A 21,640-nucleotide genomic window follows, 5' to 3' on the forward strand; every position below is an offset into this window, starting at 1 on the left:
AAAACATTTCTCTCTCTTGTGGTAACTTTGACTATTTTATTTCTGCAGATGGCACAGGATGGTATGAACTGGGTTTTCTTTCTTCTCGGACTTCACATGCCTGAACAATTTATTATTTCTCAGCACACCGAGGCTGGTTTCCATCTCAACCCTCAGCTGGTCTGAACCAACCCAGTTAGGAGAAAGAAGACAACTCACGGCATCTGTGACTGGCTGACCTTAGTTCAGTACAGGCTGAAGATGTGCTGGCAAAAACTTTAGAGGATTTTCAAAAGTTTTTCTGCAGAATTGAAAAATAAATCAGTGTGAGTGCTCAGGTAGACAAAAAGCTAATGTACACACAAAAACGATTCGGTCATTAAATCACTTGATCTGTTATCATGTAAGATGCCATAAATGTGGAACACTGATACCATTTTATCAACAAAAGTTAGATGAAGAATACTGCACTGAACACAGGAATGATCAGAAAGGTCTCTTTGCTCCCCACAAGCAGTTCTAAATGGTGCACCCCTCTGGCGCTGGTGCTGTGGTTATGCTCACATGGGGGGTGATCAGGGCTGGCTGCCTTTGGCAGCCTCTGAAAGCTGCATTAACACGAAATCGTCCCAGTGGTGTGAGCCATGTGGTGACATGTTGAACAAAGTTTGGTGAATCTAACCTCCAGCAGAATGGCTAAAACTAAAAGTAGGACAGCTCATGCATCCTAGGACAAAGAACTGTGTGTGCTCCAGAAAGTGACCACAGTGTGAAAAAGAATGCAGTTCTCACACTATTCATCAGCCCACATCCAGGATTTGCTGGATATCCCAGTCCTGACAGCTCTGCTCTCCTGTGCTTCAGAGAAGCTCCTAGGGGCCAAATACAAACCTATCAAAGGCAATGCAAAAGCCACAGTGACTCCTACAGTCCAGAATATCTTCCAAGGGTACAGTCTGATGTATGCAAGAAATAATCAAAAAATGTTTCTCTCTGTAGGGCCCTCAGGAAAACCAGCAAGTGGATCTGCCTTCCTGTGGGCTGTACGCAGCCATTTGCAGCAGCAAATTTTAACATGAAGTCTGTCCGCTTTGATTTGGTACAATTGTAATCCTGCTTTGCGCTGCTTGGGTGATTGAATCCAACACACAGAAATGAAGAATCAAGGCCCAGCTGAATTGCTCTCTGGAAAACAAATGTGCCTCTCTGGTGAGAGGAAAACACATTTCTCATTTAAAAAGAAACAGAACAAACCCAACAAAATTATTGTAAACTTTCTGAACTCTTATTCCTCTGTATAACACATATCGAGCACCTACTATTTCTCCAGTGGTGAAAATAAATTGCAAACATTCCCAGATTCTAAAACTAGAAGGATCCTCGTGACAATGTAATCTGATGCTCTACAGACTCATCACTGATCATCACCGTGTCACTTCTTGCTAAGTGACAATGCCAGTAAGTGACACAGGCAAATCTGAAGTCAGTCTCTGCGTGGCACAAGGCACACATACACCTGTGTGTTTAGCCTGCAATATTTCAAAGGATCATTTTAAACAAAACTGTGGATTCTTCAATTACGTTTGCCAATGATGAATATGGTGTATGAGTGCATAATAAGCTGATTCACTGAGTAAGCTGTCAGGAGACAGATCATTCTAAAAAGCAGATGGAGTAAAAATGAATATTGCTAATACTCATGCTTCAAAAATTTACTCTAGCAAAGAGTAAATGAAAGGAGATAAGTTTTAAAATATGAAGTACTTGGGATTTCAGTGCTTAAGGGTAATGTGTTCTTTGCTGCTTTTTTTTGCTTAGTAGTGGACACTGCTGTTAAGTTGCTTCAAAAAAATACAAAGGAGACAAATCAGCGTGCAGCCCAGCAGGAGGAGTATCATCCCTGTATCAGCATTGAAATCCCAAAGGAACGTTTTTTCTTGCTATGCCTTCATCTTTCTGCAAGTATGTTTTATCAAAACATACAACCTTTTCCAAGAATAGGTGGCTCATTCTGAGTCCTTGCTACTGAACTGGATATAACATAGGAGGATATAGTGCAGTGAAAGCCATTTTGATAAAATTCTTCAAAAATTACATGTTCTGACCCAGCAGATCCTTTGTACAGTTGATACCTTTACCTCTATTACATAAGCATAAAACGAAGGCAAACATTGCCCTTAGTAACTCCAGAGGCATTGGTGCTGTTACTGAAGCAGAGAGGGTCAGCGTGGCCCTTTCTACAGGCTGAGTCAACGAGCCATTAACGGTGTGTTCCACAGATCCCAGCAGCCCTGCACGACCAGCAAATGGCTCACACCAATTACTCTGGTGAACGTAGCCTCCTGCTCTGTGTGCAAACTGCTTACCGACACCTCAACATGCAGGCAATCAAGAAAGAGAAGCCCCCACAGCAGCAAACTTGCAGATCACGCTGCCATTCCTGCATACCAACGTACCAGGTGTGAACTCAGCACCATCATCCTGGACTCCCCAAACCAACGGAAGGTGCCTTTGCTCAGCATTGTTTACTTGGCTGTGCTCACACACACTAGGTACAGCAGTGCCTCTCTTGAAACAACAGGCCATATGCATAGAGTCCATCAAATCATCTATTTCTACAATTTGAACGGAAGTTACGAGAACAGCTGTGAAGAATTCATAAGGAAATAACTGGTTTGTTCTTTCTGACTGCTGCAACAAATTAGAGTATACCTGTGAGAGTAATTCTGAGCTCAGTACAGAAACTGTGTGGCTAATAAAGAACCAAAATTAATGCCTCCAAGTTTCCTTCAAATAGAGAGAGAAAAGACCCTGATAAGCCATCTGTCCAAACACCACCAGGACTTCTGGGCTCCCTGATAGTAGAGCAGAGTGAATTACCTGGTTGCTCTATTGGTAATGCAGGAAGTTATGCTCTGTTGTTTTGATCATCATGAACATCTACGAGGAGAGAAATGGCTTTCAAGTTGCTCCACAACTGTCACAAGGGCAATGATTAGAAAAAAAAGGAGCAGGGAGCAGACACTACAAGGAAGAAAAGGCCAAACCCCCCAGCTCTTTAGACAGAGGTACCACAGAAATTCTTAGCAGGTTGTTCTTTCCCTCATCACCTTCTTACCATCAGTGACTGGTCTGTAATTTTGAGAGAAGCAGAAAAGTGGTAGCAGGCACCCAGACCTCTCCATAAGGAGACAGAAGGAATCAGATGGCTTACAGTTAAGATTCACCCAGGCTCTAGTTTAAGATAGAGCATGGCTGAACTAATGCTAAGGGCATCCTTCTGCCCAGACGGGATCCCTGGCTTCTGGGTCACAGCTTGTGTCTGTAGCTCAAGCTTTCTTTTTCTAGAGAAGACGACTGAGAGGATGGTGACTCCTGGCCGAGGTCTCCCACAGGCCACCATAGGACCTCTGCCTCTAAGGGAAAAATAAAATGATTTTCTTGTTTATTTGTTTTCAGTTGAAAATCTGAAAGCTCTGAAGGACTGTATAAGATAAAGACCCAATCTATCTTATCCTCAACTGTATTGCTTATTAGGAGTGGCTCTTTATGTATACTTTGCCCCAAAACAGAGCCAGGTTTCACCTCAGAAGTAGTTCACTAACCCAGGAAGGAGCCCAGGAGTGCACTGCCACTCAGGAACATGCACTGTGTTATGCTCTGGGAGAAACGTGAAGGGCTGAAATTTTTGTCACTGAATCGCAGCTCCTGCCTCCAGTCATTCAGACCAGACAGTGTACCTCAGTGAGCAACCTGCTTTCTGCTTTCCCAGGTCATACAACGGACAATTAGTGATATTCTGAAAAAAATATATTTTCTAAGCAGGAAAACTTTGAAACTTCCCCACATATCAGGGGATACACTGCAAAGGGGTGGGGGCTTAGGCTAAGTAAGATAGCCATAGCAGCTGCCATGCACCACCACAAAGTTTTCATTAATCAGCCCACATTTAATCTGACCACAGACTGCTAGATGTTCCTGCCTAGCCCACGGTATCTGTCAAAGTCAGGGGCTGATGAAAGGCAGGCTAGCTGTCTGGGAAAAGCTGACAGAAGGAGATCAGTTATATCCAAACCTTGTTTAAACGGTTGCTGCTCTTACCGAGTAGCAATTCTGACATAGTTCTGTTCTGATCCCCACCTCTGGCAGCCAGTTTGCCATTCAAAACAAAGAAAAAAGGATAAGAATTTCCTTCTCAGGTGCCCTCTGCACAACAGATTTCAGCATCCTTTAGGAAAAATGAAGCTACTTTTTAGATGTGCCAGCTCAGAGGTATTCTAGCTGCAAAAGCAGGCTCTTTGTAGGCTATTTTATCTTGCTTTCTAGAAAAAAAAGCTTCTGCTAGACCCCATGCTGCTATAGCTGAACAGTTTCTGGCTTTAATTGCTTGTTTAAAATTAGTTTACATATTTCTACAGTGCACTAGAATCTCCAGGACAGACAAGTCCTTTATCTCCTTCCCTCTGACAACAAGCTGATTTCTCTCCTACATTCCCTGCGATAATTTGCTCTAAGAAGACGTGGAATTGTTACAGGAGAATCTTGATGTAAACGATACAACTTGCCAGAACATTCAGTTTAATAACCCTCATAATGGCTGCTCACAAAGCACAGCGATTCCTCTGAAAACATGTCTTCCAAAGCTTTCCACCACAAGCAGCCCATCGTTCACTAGAACTCAGAGGAACTACGCCGGCTAACGTTTCTGACACTCCCTAAGCATGGAACAGCATCAGAGAGCAGCAACCATCACTGTGCTGCTGAAAGGAACCTGGAGGGGAGGTTGTCTCTGAAAGCAAGATTGGGCCAAGATGTCTTTCTATTTTTCTATCCAGAAATCCATCTTGGCCCAATCTTGCTTTCAGGGACAACCTCCCCCCCTCCAGAGGCGCTGGCACCCTTTGGGGGCTCCTGGCGGAGCTCTCTAATGGGTGAAGGGCTCTCTTTGCTGCGACTGCGGCCTTTTTAGGAGATGTTTCAATGACTTCTTGGAATCTGAGCCCACCACGGCTGATGCTGTGATAATGATTTCGTTCTAATTCTGTGTTTTTAAACTCCCAGAACAATGCTGTTAAACCAGGCTGTACCTCATTAGTCAAGGTTTCAAACCAGGAATCGTTATTTTGGAAGTCTGTTTGCTATTTTACTGTCATAGGAATTCAAAATGAAAAGGGAAAGAAGAGTATTCTTCTCGCTCTCATTGAGTGCAAATGATCTAAAAAGTGAGTTATAAAGAAAGTGAGGTCTACGTGTGGAAAAAAAAAAAGAATTTATATTTTAATCCTCCAGTGCCATTGTTTTCTTTTGCCAATACAATCTTCAAAAGGTTTCAAAAGCTAATAATAGAATAATCTCAACCGATAACAGAGCAATTAGTAATCATCTTGATAAGATAGAATTTCTTACTACTTACTACCAAAATACATAGCTTGGGGTTCATTACAGCCCTTTGCAAATCTGGTGAAGCTTCAGCCAAAAAACCATCAGGATTTTTAATCTAAGTTTCCATCTAGCCTTGAAGACATTTTAACTTGCCACCTCATTTTGAAATGTAGCTCAAGACTAAGATAACACACGATGACTCCACAGAAGGAAGTTAGAAGCCATCAAAAAGTTGTTGACAGATCAAAACTTTGTTTTTTTGATGTGGCCTATAAATGACTATAAAGCAAGCTATAAAGCAAACTTTGCATAGCCATCAGGGCTGCACACTGAAGGACAGGGCCTGCAAGAATGGCATGGAGGCAAGCCTTAGCTTTAGGAATGATCACTTGTTCCTTACCCAGCATAGCAGACGGGAGATGGCACATTGAGGCTGTGGTATCGACAAGATGACCCAGATGGTCCTCTCTGTTTCATCACACATCCCATAGTGCTGTGTTATACAGTTGTTGCTACAGCTGGAAAGATTATCATGATGAAATTGGGAAAAGAAACGAACAGGGAAGGAATGCTCAGCTGTGTCCAAAGATCTAGCTTCACAGGAAAGACTCCACAGAGGAGGAACCTCCAGAAAGAGATTCTTTTCTACTGCCTGTCAGCCCTTAAATGGGATCTGGGAGGGGTGGAGCCAGGCGGTCACAGCTGAATTGCCTTCCCCTGTGCTCCTATGGCTGACTCAGTCCTTGCCTCAGCTGATCAATCAGTGGTTCAGGCCGTGACTCAACAGTTCCCATACAACAGTGCCAACTCATCCTCAGTAAATATTCATTGCATGTTGCTGCATACAACACGAGGTGACCACACAGAGTCACAGTCGTTGGAATTGTAAAAAAACAGAGAACTGAGATACGCTTATTAAAACATAGACAATGCTTAGCAGCTGCCTTCTTTCTCTGCAACTGCAGTCACCACCCCTGCTTTGCTGCAAACTCACTGGAAAAAGGAGAGCTGATGCTCCTAGTTTTGTAAACACACATTTTCTAATTTATTGTCTCTGTAGACATGTATTCAGATGTAATGAACTGAACGCTTACAGTATGTCTGAATGCTTTGCCTAATGACCAACTATGCGTCTCATCAGCCAGCAAAGTCTCTCTGTTATTTAAGAAATACATTTATTTTTGTTAGGGCCACATGTTTTTAAAAGATATCAGAAGTTGCAGGTGGGGCAGAAATTGAACTAAGAGTTGTCAAACCCATAGAAAATGTTATAGATTGCAATTATTCAGGCTCCCTCAGTTTAGAATGTCAGCTTTTAAAGTGTGATAATTATTTTTTTCACTTGTAAAAGTCAAAACATTGTTATTATGCTCAAGTGCAGACTATGACACTGAAAATTCTACTAATTTTGTTTATGAAATGAGAAGCAATGAGAACATTCTGAAATGTTATGCAGGAGTTACTACTAAAAAAGAAAAACAGAATTTTATAAAGTGGCTTAAAAGGAACAATGTATAAGGTTATTATTTATATCAGAATATTAACATGAAAATAAACATGTCTGGGATATGATCTCTGTTTTATTCATGTCTATAAATAAAGGATGGGAGAATATTAAAGAACAGCAAAGCATAGTGCATAATGGTCACTTTGCGAGACTGGAGAAGATTCCTCAATTGTGATCCCCAGCGTTGGCAATGGGACTGATTTTATTCAATGGCTTCACCAGGGATTTGAAGAAGGCAGCATGCAGTGAGAGCTCCGAGCCTGCAGATGGCTGGGCTCCTTTGGTGTGTCTGACTGTGCAAAGGGTGAGGGACTCCAGGAGGAGCCTACAGACTGAGCAACTGGGCACATCATGGCAAACAAGCTCCAGCACGTGTAAATGTGCAGTGTTACATCAAGGGGAAGGGAACCTGATTCAGTCCTAGGAAATGCTGTGCTCAGAACTGTCGCCCCCAATTCAGAAAAGTGTTCTCAGACTCGTTCTTTGCAACCCACGTGGAAGGGCAGCCAATATAATCAAGGGGGTGAAGCAGATGACCTGGTAGAAGAGACAAGAAAGCTGAATTTCTCCTATCCAGACAGCAAATGATTGAGGCATGCAACATCATGAAGGCAGCAGTTATCATGAAGGTAGAACTGCTCACCAGGTTCCACAATTCCACAACCTGAGGACTAAGGAGCGCTTACTGGAAATAGGAAGGAAGCTTGTTTAAAACAGTCAGAAGAAAATAATTATTTCCTGCACGTGCCACCTGTTATCAGTGAAGAACTGTTTTATCAGCACAAAACCGGCTCCTGCCCACATATCGCTCCAGGTGAGAACGAGGTGTTACCCGCCTTTGACACCGGAGAGGGTGGTCAGAGTGTGAACGCAGCCCACACTGCTCATACATTACTGCAGTAGCTGGTGTGGGAGTTGTGACTTGTGGCAGGACACATCAGTGCCTTGTCCTTGTCTTTGTTCAGGTGATCAGCTCTCCTACTGACAGACCTCGAGACCGCAGGTTCAAACATGGTCTCTACCAGGCGGCGGGCTTCCCCCAAGAGGACTGTGGCGACCCAGACAGAGGGCCTGCCAAGAAATGTAGCAGTTCAGGTCTCTGGCTGTAGGGAGTGCCTGAGCCTGCTGCTGCCAGGGGAGAATGGGAAGGATGCCACTTGTGCAAGGTGCGAGCAGGTGGACGAGCTTCTCAGCCTGGTGGTGGAGCTTAGGGAGGAGGTAGGGAGATTAAGAGCCATCAGAGAGTGCGAGCGGGAGATAGACTGGTGGTGTGACTCTCTGCGTGAAAGACAGAGAGATTGCACCCCCCAAACAGCAGTGGACCCTCTCCCTTGCCACGATCGAAATGAGAGAGCTAATTTGAGGGCAGAGGAGGAATGGCATCAGGTCCCAGCTCGGCGATGCGGGCGACCCCCATCCCGACCTACCTCGGTTCCCCAGGTGCCTCTATGTAATAGGTTTGAAGCCCTGAAACTGGAGGGTGCGGTGGTTGAGGGTGAAGTGGGAGAACTGCCTCCAAGTGTTCCCAAGAGGAGGCATCCAGCTCCACGCTTAATAACTGCCTCCTCCAGAAAAGAAAGGAGGGTAATAGTCATAGGAGACTCCCTTCTAGAAGGAACAGAAGGCCCAATATGTCGGCCTGCCCCCACCCGCAGGGAAGTGTGCTGCCTCCCTGGGGCCCGAGTCAGGGATATTTCCAGGAAACTTCCTAGTTTGATTCGCAACTCCGATTATTATCCCTTATTGATAGTCCAGGCTGGCAGTGATGAGGTCACTGACGGAAGCCTGAGAACTATGAAAAATGACTTCAGGAGACTGGGGAGGTTAGTTGAAGGAACAGGCGTACAGGTAGTATTTGCCTGTATTCCTACAGTGGCAGGGAAGGACGCTGAGACGACCAGAAGAACACACCTTATAAACACATGGCTGAAAGGATGGTGCAAAAGTAAGAATTTTGGGTTCTTTGATCATGGGGCGGTCTACTCGGCTCCTGGCCTGGGGTCTGCTGATGGGTCTCACCTGTCTCGAAGGGGGAAACGGATCCTTGCCCAAGAGCTGGCAGGACTTGTAGAGAGGGCTTTAAACTAGATATGAAGGGGGTAGGGGATAAAACCAGGCCTGCTAGAGATGAGCCTGGGGGAGCGGCAATGGGATTAGGGATGAGGCGAGGGGCTCGGCTGAAGTGCATCTACACCAATGCACGCAGCATGGGCAACAAACAAGAAGAGTTGGAAGCCATGGTGCGGCAGGCAAACTATGACCTAGTCGCCATTACGGAAACATGGTGGGACTGCTCCCATGACTGGAGTGCTGCAATGGATGGCTACAAGCTCTTCAGGAAGGATAGGCAAGAAAGAAGGGGTGGTGGTGTGGCTCTGTATGTTAGGGAGTGTTTTGATGTTACTGAGCTTGTGGCTGGGGATGATAAGGTTGAATCCCTATGGGTAAAGATCAGGGGAAGGGCTGACAAGGCAGATGTATTGGTGGGTGTCTGCTATAGACCGCCGAACCAGGATGAGGAGACAGATGAGGTGTTCTATGAGCAGCTGGCAGAAGCTGCGAGGTCGCCAGCCCTTGTCCTCATGGGGGACTTCAACTTCCCTGACATATGCTGGGAATTCAACGCAGCGCAGAAGAAGCAGTCTAGGAGGTTTCTGGAGTGTATAGAGGATAACTTTCTGATGCAGCTGGTGAGAGAGCCTACGAGAGGAGCTGCCCCGCTAGACCTGCTGTTCACAAACAGAGAAGGTCTGGTGGAAGATGTGGAGGTTGGGGGCTGTCTTGGACAGAGTGACCATGAGATGGTAGAGTTCTCAATTCTTGGTGGAGCCAGGAGGAAGAACAGCAAAACTGTTACCTTGGACTTCCGGAGGGCGGACTTTGAACTGTTTAGAAGACTAGTAGGGGGAGTCCCCTGGGATTCAGTCTTAGAGGGTAAAGGGGTCCAAGACAACTGGTTGCTCTTCAAGAAGGTAGTCTTACAGGCGCAGGAGCGGGCTGTCCCCCTGAGCTGCAAAATGAGCCGGCGGGGAAGGAGACCGGCGTGGATGAATAAGCAACTATTCTTGAAGCTCCGGGAGAAAAAGAGAATCTACCTCCTGTGGAAGAAGGGACGGGCAACTCAGAAAGAATACAGAGAAGTTGTTAAGATATGCAGGGAGAAAATCAGAAAGGCGAAAGCCCAGCTCGAGCTCGACCTGGCCACTGGAATAAAAAGAAACAAGAAATCCTTTTACAAATATATCAACAGTAAGAGGAGGACTAAGGAGAATCTCCATTCTTTACTGGATGAAGCCGGGAATGTGACTACTGAGGATAAAGAAAAGGCAGAGGTCCTGAATGCCTTCTTTACGTCTGTCTTTAAAGGTCAGACCAGTTATCCTCAGGATATTCCACTTTTCGACCAGGTGGTCTCGGCTGGAGACCAGACTAAACCACCCATGATTCAGAAGGAAACGGTCAGAGACCTTCTACTCCAACTGGACTGTCACAAGTCCATGGGGCCGGATGAGATTCACCCGAGAGTGCTGAGGGAACTGGCGGAGGTGATAGCCAAGCCGCTTTCCATCATCTATCAGCGCTCCTTGTTGACTGGTGAGGTACCAGAAGACTGGAGGCTTGCCAATGTGACTCCCATCTACAAGAAGGGCTGTAAGGAGGACCCGGGGAACTACAGGCCTGTTAGCCTGACCTCGGTGCCAGGGAAGGTTATGGAGCAGATTGTCTTGAGGGAGATCACGCGGCAAGTGCGGGACAACTGGAGCATCAGGTCTAGCCAGCATGGGTTCACGAAGGGTAGGTCCTGCTTGACCAACCTGATCTCCTTCTATGATCTAGTGACCCGCCTGGTGGATGAGGGAAAGGCTGTTGATGTAGTCTACCTAGACTTCAGCAAGGCCTTTGACACTGTCTCCCACAGTATTCTCCTGCAGAAGCTGGCAGCCCGTGGCTTGGACAGGTACACTCTTGGCTGGGTAAGGAACTGGCTGGAGGGTCGAGCCCAGAGAGTGGTGGTCAATGGAGCTAAATCCAGCTGGCGACCGGTCACGAGTGGTGTTCCCCAGGGGTCGGTGCTGGGGCCTGTCCTTTTCAATATTTTTATTGATGACCTGGATGAGGGCATTGAGTGCACCCTCAGTAAGTTTGCAGATGACACCAAGTTGGCTGGAAGTGTCGATCTGCCTGGGGGTAGCGAGGCCCTACAGAGAGATCTGGACAGGCTGGAGAGCTGGGCTGAAGCCAATGGGATGAGGTTTAATAAGACCAAATGCCGGGTTCTACACTTTGGCCACAGCAACCCCAAGCAACGCTACAGGCTTGGGGTGGAATGGCTTGAAGACTGTGTAGAGGAAATGGACCTGGGGGTGTTGGTTGACGCTCGGCTAAACATGAGCCAGCAGTGTGCCCGGGTGGCCAAGAAGGCCAATGGCATTCTGGCTTGTATCAGAAGCAGTGTGACCAGCAGGAGTAGGGAAGTAATTGTTCCCCTGTACTCAGCTCTGGTGAGGCCGCACCTTGAGTATTGTGTCCAGTTCTGGGCCCCTCACTGCAAGAAAGACATTGAGGCCCTGGAGCGTGTTCAAAGAAGGGCAACAAAGCTGGTGAGGGGTCTGGAGCACAGGCCTTATGAGGAGCGGCTGAGGGAGCTGGGATTGTTCAGTCTGGAGAAGAGGAGGCTCAGGGGAGACCTTATTGCTCTCTATAACTACCTGAAGGGAGGTTGTAACGAGCTGGGGGTCGGCCTCTTCTCTCGTGTAACTGGTGATAGGACTAGAGGGAATGGTTTCAAGCTTCGCCAGGGAAGATTCAGGCTGGATATTAGGAAATACTACTTCTCTGAAAGGGTGGTCAGGCACTGGAATGGGCTGCCCAGGGAGGTGGTGGAGTCACCGACCCTGGAGGTGTTCAAAGAACGTTTGGATGTTGTGTTGAGGGATATGGTTTAATGAGAACCATTGGTGACAGGTGGATGGTTGGACTGGATGATCTTATAGGTCTTTTCCAACCTTAGTGATTCTGTGATTCTGTGATTCTGTGAAAACAAAATATTCAAGAGGGGGAAATCAGTGAGCGGGAAGATGCTGGCTGGAAGCTTATCCTGCCTAATAACAATCCAGAGATCCGTGTTAGGACGTTGGCCACGGGCTGGAAATCAAAATACAGGTAGCATTTACCCAGAACTGAGCCATTTATTGATACTGCCTGTGGTTAGTTTAGGTAGATCAGCAATCATTGACTTCTTTCTATACCATTGCCAGCACTACCTTTCCTCTCAGTCACTCAAAAACCAACAAGGTCTGGCAATTCCAGCTGCAGAGAGATGATATTCAAACTGGCTGCACAGATGTCTGTGTGGACAACACACGATTTCACAACAGCTCCTCTTTCTTTATGAGCAGTGTCCATTTCTTCCTCTGATAAGCTACGTTTCTTTTATAGCAAACACAACCAAACTTGAGGGATTTACTTCTTAGCAGTTCTTCTGGGAAATGGACTTGAAAATATTTATAATACCTGATCCTCTTACACAGTGCAAAGATTTTATGACAAAACTATTTGAAGATAGACTTTATTCTCATTCCTCTCCCAGTGGCATGGTGGAGCAGTCCCCTGTTCAAGGGGAAACCCAAATCCTGCAGTCCAGGAGCTGCTGTGTGACCTGACCGTGACACCTGCTGTTATTCAAATTGACATAATTTGAAAACGAGGTGGATGATAAAGGAGCTGCTGTCCGTGGCTCCTTTGAACCTGGCTGGCACAGCTCTCACTGGCTACTCTGTGAGCCCTTCCTGGTGAGGGATAGGCAGAGAAGACTCCGGACCTCTGCTCCTGGCCAGCAAACTCTCTTTACAGAGTCAGAGTGCTTTCTATTCCTTTGTGATAATTTTCATAGCAATGTTGCTTGACTGTACCACAGTCATTCCTATTGAATTTAAATTAAAAAAAAAAAAAAAAGTCATGAATTCTGTATTTTAAAGGTCAAGACAAAATTAACGGTAGCTTCTCAAACTCCAATATTCCTGTCACTCTTTTCTTCACCTATACAATTTATTCCCTTAATTTCATAGAATTAGAGAATCATCGAATGGTTTGGGTTGGAAGGGAGCCTTAAGACCAGCTCATTCCAGCCCCTGCTGCAGGCAGGGACACCTCCCGCAGCCCAGGCTGCTCACAGCCCCATCCAGCCTGGCCTTCAGTGCTTCCAAGGAGGGGCATCACAGCATCACTGTGCGACCTGTTCCAGTGTCACATCACCCTCACAGTAATTAATTCCTTCCTGACATCTGGTCTAAATCTGCCCTCTTCCAGTTCAAAGCCATTTCCCCTCATCCTGTCACAACCCTCTCATACAAAAAGTCCCTCCCCAGCTTTTCTGTGGGCCCCTTTCAGGTGCTGGAAGGCCTCTGCAAGGTCCCCCTGGAGCCTTCTCTTCTCCAGGCTGATTTTTAACTGTGCTTTCTCTTCTCTATGATTCTGTAGTCAGAGCTCTTTCAACTGGGGTAGGTGCATTGTAACAATTTATCTCAAGAGCATGAATACCTGACATGTTCTGCTGATGAGAAACCCACGAAGGAATAGTTCATAGGCTTCATAACACTTGTTCTCAGACCTTTGCTGTGAAATCCTTTGACATGAAAGGAAATGTATCATCATTGCCAAGAATACTAGTAATGAGGTTATCATAAATAGAGTGGGCGGCAGAGATGATCTGAGTGGAGTGGCAGAGGTGGCTTTGTTCTGCAAGATGTAATTATCATGCATATAAATAAACATTAACATGTGGATGGGGACAAAGAACTCCAGTGTCATGCGCTGGGGGAGCTGGGGAGTTGTTCCTTGGAAAGCAGGGCTTTCAAGTGGAGATCGTTAGGACTGGGTGTATCTTGGCTTAGAGAGCTAGGCTCTTAAATCAGGGTACATCACCCATGATTCTGCTTGTAACTAATGAAGAGAAATGGGAGCATCAAAAGGGTTACGAAGGAAAATCAGCTGAATGGGAACGAGCTGCCCGTTCCTCCCCGTGGTGTTTAAAGGGAACCCAGAAAACTGGCTCAGATTTAGATATCTAATATTTATACGAGGAAAGGATTTCAGGGTAATTCTATGTGAGCTCCCATGGAGACATGGGGGCTGAGGAGGATTAGTGTATCCTTGGCTACATGGAGATAGAAGAAAATAAAATGATTCTGGCTGTCAGTGTCAATGTCCTCAGCTCTTCCTGTCTTTTGCTGCTTCAACAGCAGTTTTTGGGCTAGGAAAGAATCCTTTCAGGTGCATAAATGGATGCAGGGAGCAGGGCGGTGATTTACACTTCATTTTCTGCTGTAACCCATAATGATAAGGGAGCAGAAAAAGAAATGAGGGTAACTTTCTGCTGTAAATTCCCTTACAGGTGATACAGGGACTTGAGTCAAAGTTCACAATGAATGTAGCTTAAAAAAATCTTCTATTCATTAATATTTTCACCTCCTTATATCCCTGTAGTAAAACGATCATTCATAAAACAAACAAACAAACAACAAACAAACAAAAAAAAACCACACTGACAGCAACAGCAAAAATGAGAATGAAATGAGGTATGGAAAAAAAAAACTACCAGAGGGAAAAATACAGAATAAAGAAACAGAAGAGAACAAAACAAAGCAAAACAAAAACCAACAACCTTTCAGTCTAAATATTTTATCCCAGAGGAAGTTACGAGTTGGTGTGATCATGGTGTGGGTGCATTTATGCATGTTCTTGTTAAGAAAAGGTTCTTTAATGTATCAGGCAAGGAAATGAGGCCTGCTTGGTAGAAGTTCAAGCCAGACTTTCTGAACATTAGAAAGCAACCTGACAAGAAATAGCAAGGTGTTAACGTGGGGCAGGGGATGTGATTGCATGTAGCCAACACTATTGCTTCAGCTCCCTAAATAACAAGTAGGTGTTTTTCTAAAGAAATGATCCGCCACCAAATTGTAAGAGTTGATGCAAAAGGACAAAGCCCACATCCTGATTTTTGCAGTAGCACTGGTTAGAACTTGAAAATATTGTTGTAATGGTCCAAACCCCTGTATCAAATCAAACCCAAATTCTCCCCTACATCCTAGGGAACAGTATTATTACAATGGAGACTGAATATAAAAACAATAATGGTAACAATAGTCAATAGCCATTAAATCTTTCTGTCACAAGACATTCAGAATCTGCCACATTAACTGTTAAAGGCAGATCAAAATGCATTTATTAGGAAAAATTATTTTTGAAGGAAAACTTCTGCTCAGATTCAGTGATGCAGTCGCCCTGCAGTGATGTGTGTGGTGGTTTCATGCTGGAGGGCAGCTCAGCCCCACCACATCTTTCCCTTCTTCTCCCCCCTCAACAGAACAGAGGAGAAAATGTGACGTGAAAGGGCACAGAGACTGAGAAAAGGACAGGGAGATCATTCACCTGTCACCATCATGGGCCAAACAGATTCAGCATAGGGAGCTTTGTTGCCGACTGTTGACAGGTGGAGCAGTAAGAAACTAAAAGCAACCTAAAACCACCTTCCTCCCCATCCACCCTCCTCTACCTCTGAGCAACGCAGGGCAGTGTGAATGGGGCTGCAGTCACCCGTGTGTTCTGTCTCTGCTCCATGGTTCCTCTGCCCCTGCTCCACGTAGGGTCCTCCCATGGATGCTCTCCTCCTCCACTGGATCCCCCATGGGCTCCCCGTGGGCTGCAGCTCTCTGAGCACTGCTCCTGTGTGCATCCGTACCACGGGGCCCAGCCTGCAGCCTCCCACTACCAAAATATCACCACATGAACCCAATACAATGTTATCCAACTTGAAATGAAGTCAGAAGCATATCTTAACAAAGTTGTGTCTGCGGAGTTGTACAGTTAATTCTTGACATGTTTCTATTAACATATCCATGCTCAGCCCATTAAATGGCCTCATGTCACCCAATTATCTTGCAATCAGCTCTGCATGCAACACTGACTCAACACAATTTGATTCAGACACAAACAGAGTCTGTACAGGCAGAGATCCAGCAGATGCTGTGGAGAGCCTGATGAGCTTCCTGCTGCCCTCTGGGACAGTTTTGGTACATAAGGCCTCAAGTTGCATCTATGACCATAAGGTTGTGGCCGATTCACTTTCTGATTCTGGATAATGTCTGCCATTAGCAGCATTCAGATTGTGTGCACTATTGCTTGGAGCTGCCTGAAACATGGGGACATGGAGATGGGGGAAACCCATCGGATGGCAGCTGTTTCATAACCTGGGGCTTATCTCACCTGCCTGCTGCCAGCCCCCTACTCTCAGCTGGCTGTGCAGGTTTCTGCTATTGCCAATGAAGGAGCACTGACACCATCAAAGAGTCAGCCTGTTGTAGCACAGGTACACGGAACAAGTGGGATAGATTGTATTTTGAAGGCAACTCACCCTCTTTCTAATTGGTTGGAGGTAGAATCTGTGACTTACTTTTAAACAGCATCTTTTAGTTTTATTGTTTTTTATATGCAGGACAGTGTGGGTCTCTAAGCTAAACTTCACCTCACTGTCATGCAGTTGCATGGGGACATGGCAGGGGGGACAGCAGCACTGCAGACCAGGACGGGTTGCTGAAAGGGCAGAATGTGCCTCTTGCTCTTGGCATCTGAAGAGAGCTGTTTGTTCATGTGGTGCACAGAAGAAATTGCGAATGCATGGGAGTGAAATCAAGTTTGTTAGTGATGATCATTCTGAATAATTAATCCAGCCTAATTTCCTGAATTAATAGTATGTTTTCATAGGAACTGCAGCAGACTTCTCTTATTTATGCAGGTGTTCAGAGGTGATTTCATACTAAATTACAACTCCATGCTTTTCTGTATTTTTCCTTACTTAGGATTTTTTTTAATATTTTCAAGACTCCTCCTGAAGGCAGTATGGCCATGGGGTAAGACTAACAAGCTGCAGCTACATTACACAGGCATTAATTCCTTTTGTATAAAATGTGGCACACCAAAATTGCTTGGGACTCCTCTTTATTGCACATCATTCTAGAGCAGCACTAAGCACTGCAGGGGGCTGAGCTGCCTGGGGAAGCATTGGGCCCTGACAAGACTGTATGAGTCGATTGCCATGCACTGACTGAGCACTGAGGATGGCAGCTCTTCCACTTTTATCGTGGTATTTTCAGACATAGCAGTGAGAGGCAACACGAGGCTCCCTCCAGTCTCAGGGATGGAAGGGTGGTCCTTCCAGCGGCAGCGAACATCACTTCTGTGTTCTAGTCACCTATTTTAAGATTACTACATTTGTTACTACAGTTCCAGGACTTCAAACACTGTGGAGTGGGCAGTGAAACAAATTTGCTTTTCTTAACAGATGCTCACATCGCTGCTTGATGCATGTTCAAAGTTACCCGTGAGCTTCATAAGAAGGTGAGTGAATTCTCTGATCAAGACAGCTGGTGAAGCCTGGTCTGATCAGTCTGAATAATAATGCTGTGGTAAATATGACTTTCCCTTGAAAAGGCTTCAGAAGAACCATGTTTACTGAACCATGATAATATCAGGATCAAACCTGCTCCAGTTATGAATTAAATATCATTTTTTTTATTTACTAACCTTACACACTCTCTCTGGATGTGAAGATTTGGTTGTTCTCATTCTAGCTTATTGGCAACAGGCCTTCCAGAAGGCAGTCCATCCCTCTGAGATAGCCTTTGAGCCTGGTGCCCTATGGTAGGTGTCCCTGCTCAGAGAAGTAGAGGAGTCTGCTTTTTGTTGTGTGATAAGCAGAGTGCTTTGATATATAAAAGGCCACAGCAATGGAAAAGAGAAGTGTCATTTTCAAAGTACACCATGGCAGTCTAAAGTAAAGAATTTCTGAGATCTGAACAGTTAAATGGAAAAATGACACGAGACATGAAATAGCTAACCAAGGGTATTGATTACGCTTTGAAACAGAAATAGTACCTAGTAATTTATTATTTATAGTCTGACTTAAAACAAGAACTGTTCAGTTAGAAAAAAAATGACCTACTGGAAGTTACAAGGGTGGGATGGGATGGGATGGGGTGGGATGGGGTGGGGTGGGATGGGGTGGGATGGGATGGGGTGGGATGGGGTGGGATAGGGTAAAGAGGGAGGAGCAAAGAGGAGGAGAGGAGAGGAGAGGAGAGGAGAGGAGAGGAGAGGAGAGGAGAGGAGAGGAGAGGAGAGGAGAGGAGAGGAGAGGAGAGGAGAGGAGAGGAGAGGAGAGGAGAGGAGAGGAGAGGAGAGGAGAGGAGAGGAGAGGAGAGGAGAGGAGAGGAGAGGAGAGGAGAGGAGAGGAGAGGAGAGGAGAGGGGAGGGGAGGGGAGGGGAGGAGAGGGGAGGGGAGGGGAGGGGAGGGGAGGGGAGGGGAGGGGAGGGGAGGGGAGGGGAGGGGAGGGGAGTTGGAATGTACCTACAAAAGTTCATCGGGTCCAATTGTTTGACCACTTCAGAGCAAACCAAAAGCTAAAACATATAATTAAGGGTATTATCTAAACAACTCTTGAAGACTGGCAAGATTAAATCAATAGGTTTAGTTTCTGTTCAAAAATATAAATCTAGATGGAGTTTAATTAACTATCAGCTGTAATGGTATTACACTTCTGTAAGTACATCACATTCACAGTAGCAATTTGTGTCATTTTCATGGATAGCTCATCTTTTAAATTAATTTCTTTGTGCAATTTTCATGCTCTCCTCTAAAAACATTCTTCTACTTCATTTTATTTAATGGAAACAGATGGCAAGACCTGCTTCTCATCATACAGCCTGTGTGCTTGTATGTTTAATGAAGACATTTCATTATAGCAAAGCAGTCAAGGGCAGGTGGGGCAGCTCTGAGGCCCCCAGGTGATGGGATAGGTTAACTGGGCAGCTGCTGTGGGACGCCGTGTATCCCATAGGATTATTTATGTCACTGTAACTGTCCAGGAGCCCTAGAACACATTTCACCAAATATTTATATGTAAAAGTAATTTTATGCCTAGAAAGGAGGTGTGAAAAGCCTTCTCTCCCTCTCACCCATCCCTTCCTATGCAGAAGCATGTAGTGATATTCTTCTAAAACAAACCTTAGCCTACGGCACTGCAGACTAAAAAATGGCCTGTGGCAGAAATATGATCTTTATGTTCTGTGCCCCAATGGATTTTTTCCTTGCTGAATTAGCACAGCTGCTTTTTGAACCCGTGAAATTTGTGAGCATCAAAACTCCGTGTGCTAAGGAGCTCCCCAGGGAAGGCTCTCTTGCAGATCCTGCTTTGCTTGCTCTGATGCAGCTTCCTGCCTTCTGTGTTTGATGCCTCCTAGTTCCTGCATTAGAACAACATGTGAACTTCCTCTTTCTTACTCTGAATATGTTTTCTATTTTATTCTGTTCGGCGGGGATCCTGCCATCTCTCTGCAGAAAGAGGCAGAAATGATCACAATGAATTTCATATGTCTTCCATTTTGTTGAACTTCTTAATATCAGATCAACACTCTTGTAGCAAATTCAGATGACTTAAAAGTCAAAGAAAAACAGACATTTGTTGAAGAAAAAGCATAGGTTAGTTTCAGAAGTTTCACACACTGTACAGTGTTTTCTGAACTTCGTGTAGATGAGCACACTGGAGGGTTTTGTCACTGATGAGGTTGGTTAAAGTTCTGCAATAACACACAATAACGATCAAATATCCAACAAGCTAATATCTACCTGTGATTATCATAGAATCATAGAATGGCTTGGAATGGAAGGGGCATCAAGCTCATCAACCACTCTGCTGCATGCAGGGCCACCAACCTCCATATCTAATACTAGACTAGTAATTAAGGTTATTCGGTGCAATTGATGCATTTATAATTTTCCTGAGAACTTGTTTGAAGTCTTGAAATTTCAATTTTGGGGCACGGGGACGTTTTTTTCCCCACTTACAGTGTTTACAGGAAATTGGATAAGGTTATATTACTTTTCACTTGACTTTCTGCCACAGCCAAGAAATGTTTTAGGGTAATAAATGTATCAGTTCTGAAAAATACTGGAGATTTGATATATTCTCTTTAAAATACTCAGTATACACAAAAAAAGAAATATAATGTATCTGTATGTAATATAAAGTTCACCAGATATGAAAAGTCATCTTTGCTCAGGTGAGCAAGTAATGTAGTTTCTTTTCATAAGCACATATTTCTTGGCAAGGGAAGTGTTTGCTGCTAAAATAAAAAATGGAGTAGAATAAAATAAAATAAAATGAAATCAAATCAAATCAAGAGAGAAAATGAATTTTGGAACAAGTCTCCCCCCTTTTATTTTTTGGCAAATGTTTATTATAAGAAGGAATTCTTACCTTAATGATAGTTCTGTGGTAGTTCCATTTTGGAAATGGAAATATGTCTTCATTTAGGACCAAACCGAACTAGATAGAAGTTATAGGATGTATCTCTAATGCTTTTAAAATTGGCTATTTTGCAAATGGCTGATTTCCCATTTGCTGCACACTCTACAGGAAGGATGGAGATGAACGTATTTCCTGTTTCATTGCAACACATTTTTAATTATGAGAAGGCTATATCTGGATAAAGGAAGTCTCTCTGAATATAGGTCAGAAAAAATCATCACTTTCCCCTGCATGCCAAGTTCTGAAACTGGGATTGAAGCCACTGACTTGTTTAATTAACTCTAATGATCAATTCAATTAAATAAATGTTAAGATGCACAAACTAGAACTCTCAATTATCAACTTGTTTTTCAGGCAGCTTGTTAGGATGCAGATGCATTGCAGCCTCCAGGCAAGGAAGTTCCAGCTCAGGGCCATGGGGAGCCATTGCTGCAGCTCCTTTCCCCTGCAACCCGGCAGTACGTGCATCACAGTGCCCAGATGGAGCGTGAATGGTCCCACTGTGCGTCCTGCCCTGCAGTTACATGTGAGATAGAGTGTTACGTAGCTCCATGCTTGTTGATTTAATTGACTTCCAGTGTAGGTGTCATGATAAATGATGACAGATTTGCCCTGTCAATCAGATTAAGAAGAGAATAGCAAAACTAATTTGGCTTATCATCAAGAGAATAAATCCTGTCTGGAGGCTGTTCAGGGTTTTCTTATCCACAACAGCTTTGTCTTGCAGGAGGATCCCAGCTGCTGCAGCACCAGGGTGGCTTTGGACACGCTGTCTTTATTCCTTGTCAGGAGCAGACCTGAAAATCTTGCTGCAATTTCTTCTGCATGTGCTGAGATCACGTGGAGGAGCTGCTGCTCCAATTACTGCAATAACCACTCCGGTGCCTCAGGTAATTAATTCTGGGATGGAGCAGTTCCTCACAACTGCAGATTTCTTCTAGTCAGCTATGACAAACTTGCTGTGGCTGCGTGGTGCTTCATTTATTCAGTTCTGGAGAAATCAGGAGGGCAACTTAGAACTGAGGCTTTGTTATTTCAGAATGGTCACCAACATTGCTGGTTGCCAACTCTACTTGTTGGTGACCCTGCACATGGCAGGGGGTTGAAACAAGATGATCGTTGTGGTCCTTTTCAATCCAGGCCTTTCTATGAATCTATGATTCTAAGATTTGGCTGTGCAAAGAGCAGAGCAGTGGGTGCACAGGCAGCTCTGCTCCTGGAAGAGTGGGACTCATTTCTTAATTACCCACTAAAAGCTCCGTGTGCCACTTTGGGAAATCTTATCATTTTGGGGAGTTCTTTCTTGTAATATTTTCTGCTCTTAGGCAGGAAGCTCTGTCTGAACTGTGGGTGCCACAGGATTTTGGCTATTGCTTTGTGTAGTACGTGGCATACAAACGCTTCTGGA

General features: G+C 44.9%; 1 protein-coding gene and 1 long non-coding RNA gene across 2 annotated transcripts; one reads left to right on the plus strand and one right to left on the minus strand.

Annotated features, from left to right (window-relative positions):
• Positions 1 to 205: 205 nt before the first annotated feature.
• Positions 206 to 6,073, minus strand: LOC149917981 (uncharacterized). Its single transcript, XR_016467389.1, has 3 exons — positions 5,762 to 6,073; positions 772 to 870; positions 206 to 280 (listed from the first exon to the last, which is right to left on the minus strand). It is a non-coding gene; the product is annotated as an uncharacterized LOC149917981 (long non-coding RNA).
• A 1,584-nt stretch (positions 6,074 to 7,657) lies between these two features.
• On the plus strand, positions 7,658 to 9,055 carry LOC149917982 (uncharacterized). Its single transcript, XM_090141965.1, has one exon. The coding sequence runs from the start codon at positions 7,880 to 7,882 to the stop codon at positions 8,954 to 8,956; it is 1,077 nt and encodes a 358-aa protein (XP_089998091.1). The 5' UTR covers positions 7,658 to 7,879; the 3' UTR covers positions 8,957 to 9,055.
• The last annotated feature ends 12,585 nt before the right edge of the window (positions 9,056 to 21,640 follow it).

This window comes from Phasianus colchicus, chromosome 5 (assembly GCF_987193195.1).
Source record: "Phasianus colchicus chromosome 5, bPhaCol1.hap1.1, whole genome shotgun sequence".
Classification (NCBI taxonomy): Eukaryota; Metazoa; Chordata; class Aves; order Galliformes; family Phasianidae; genus Phasianus; species Phasianus colchicus.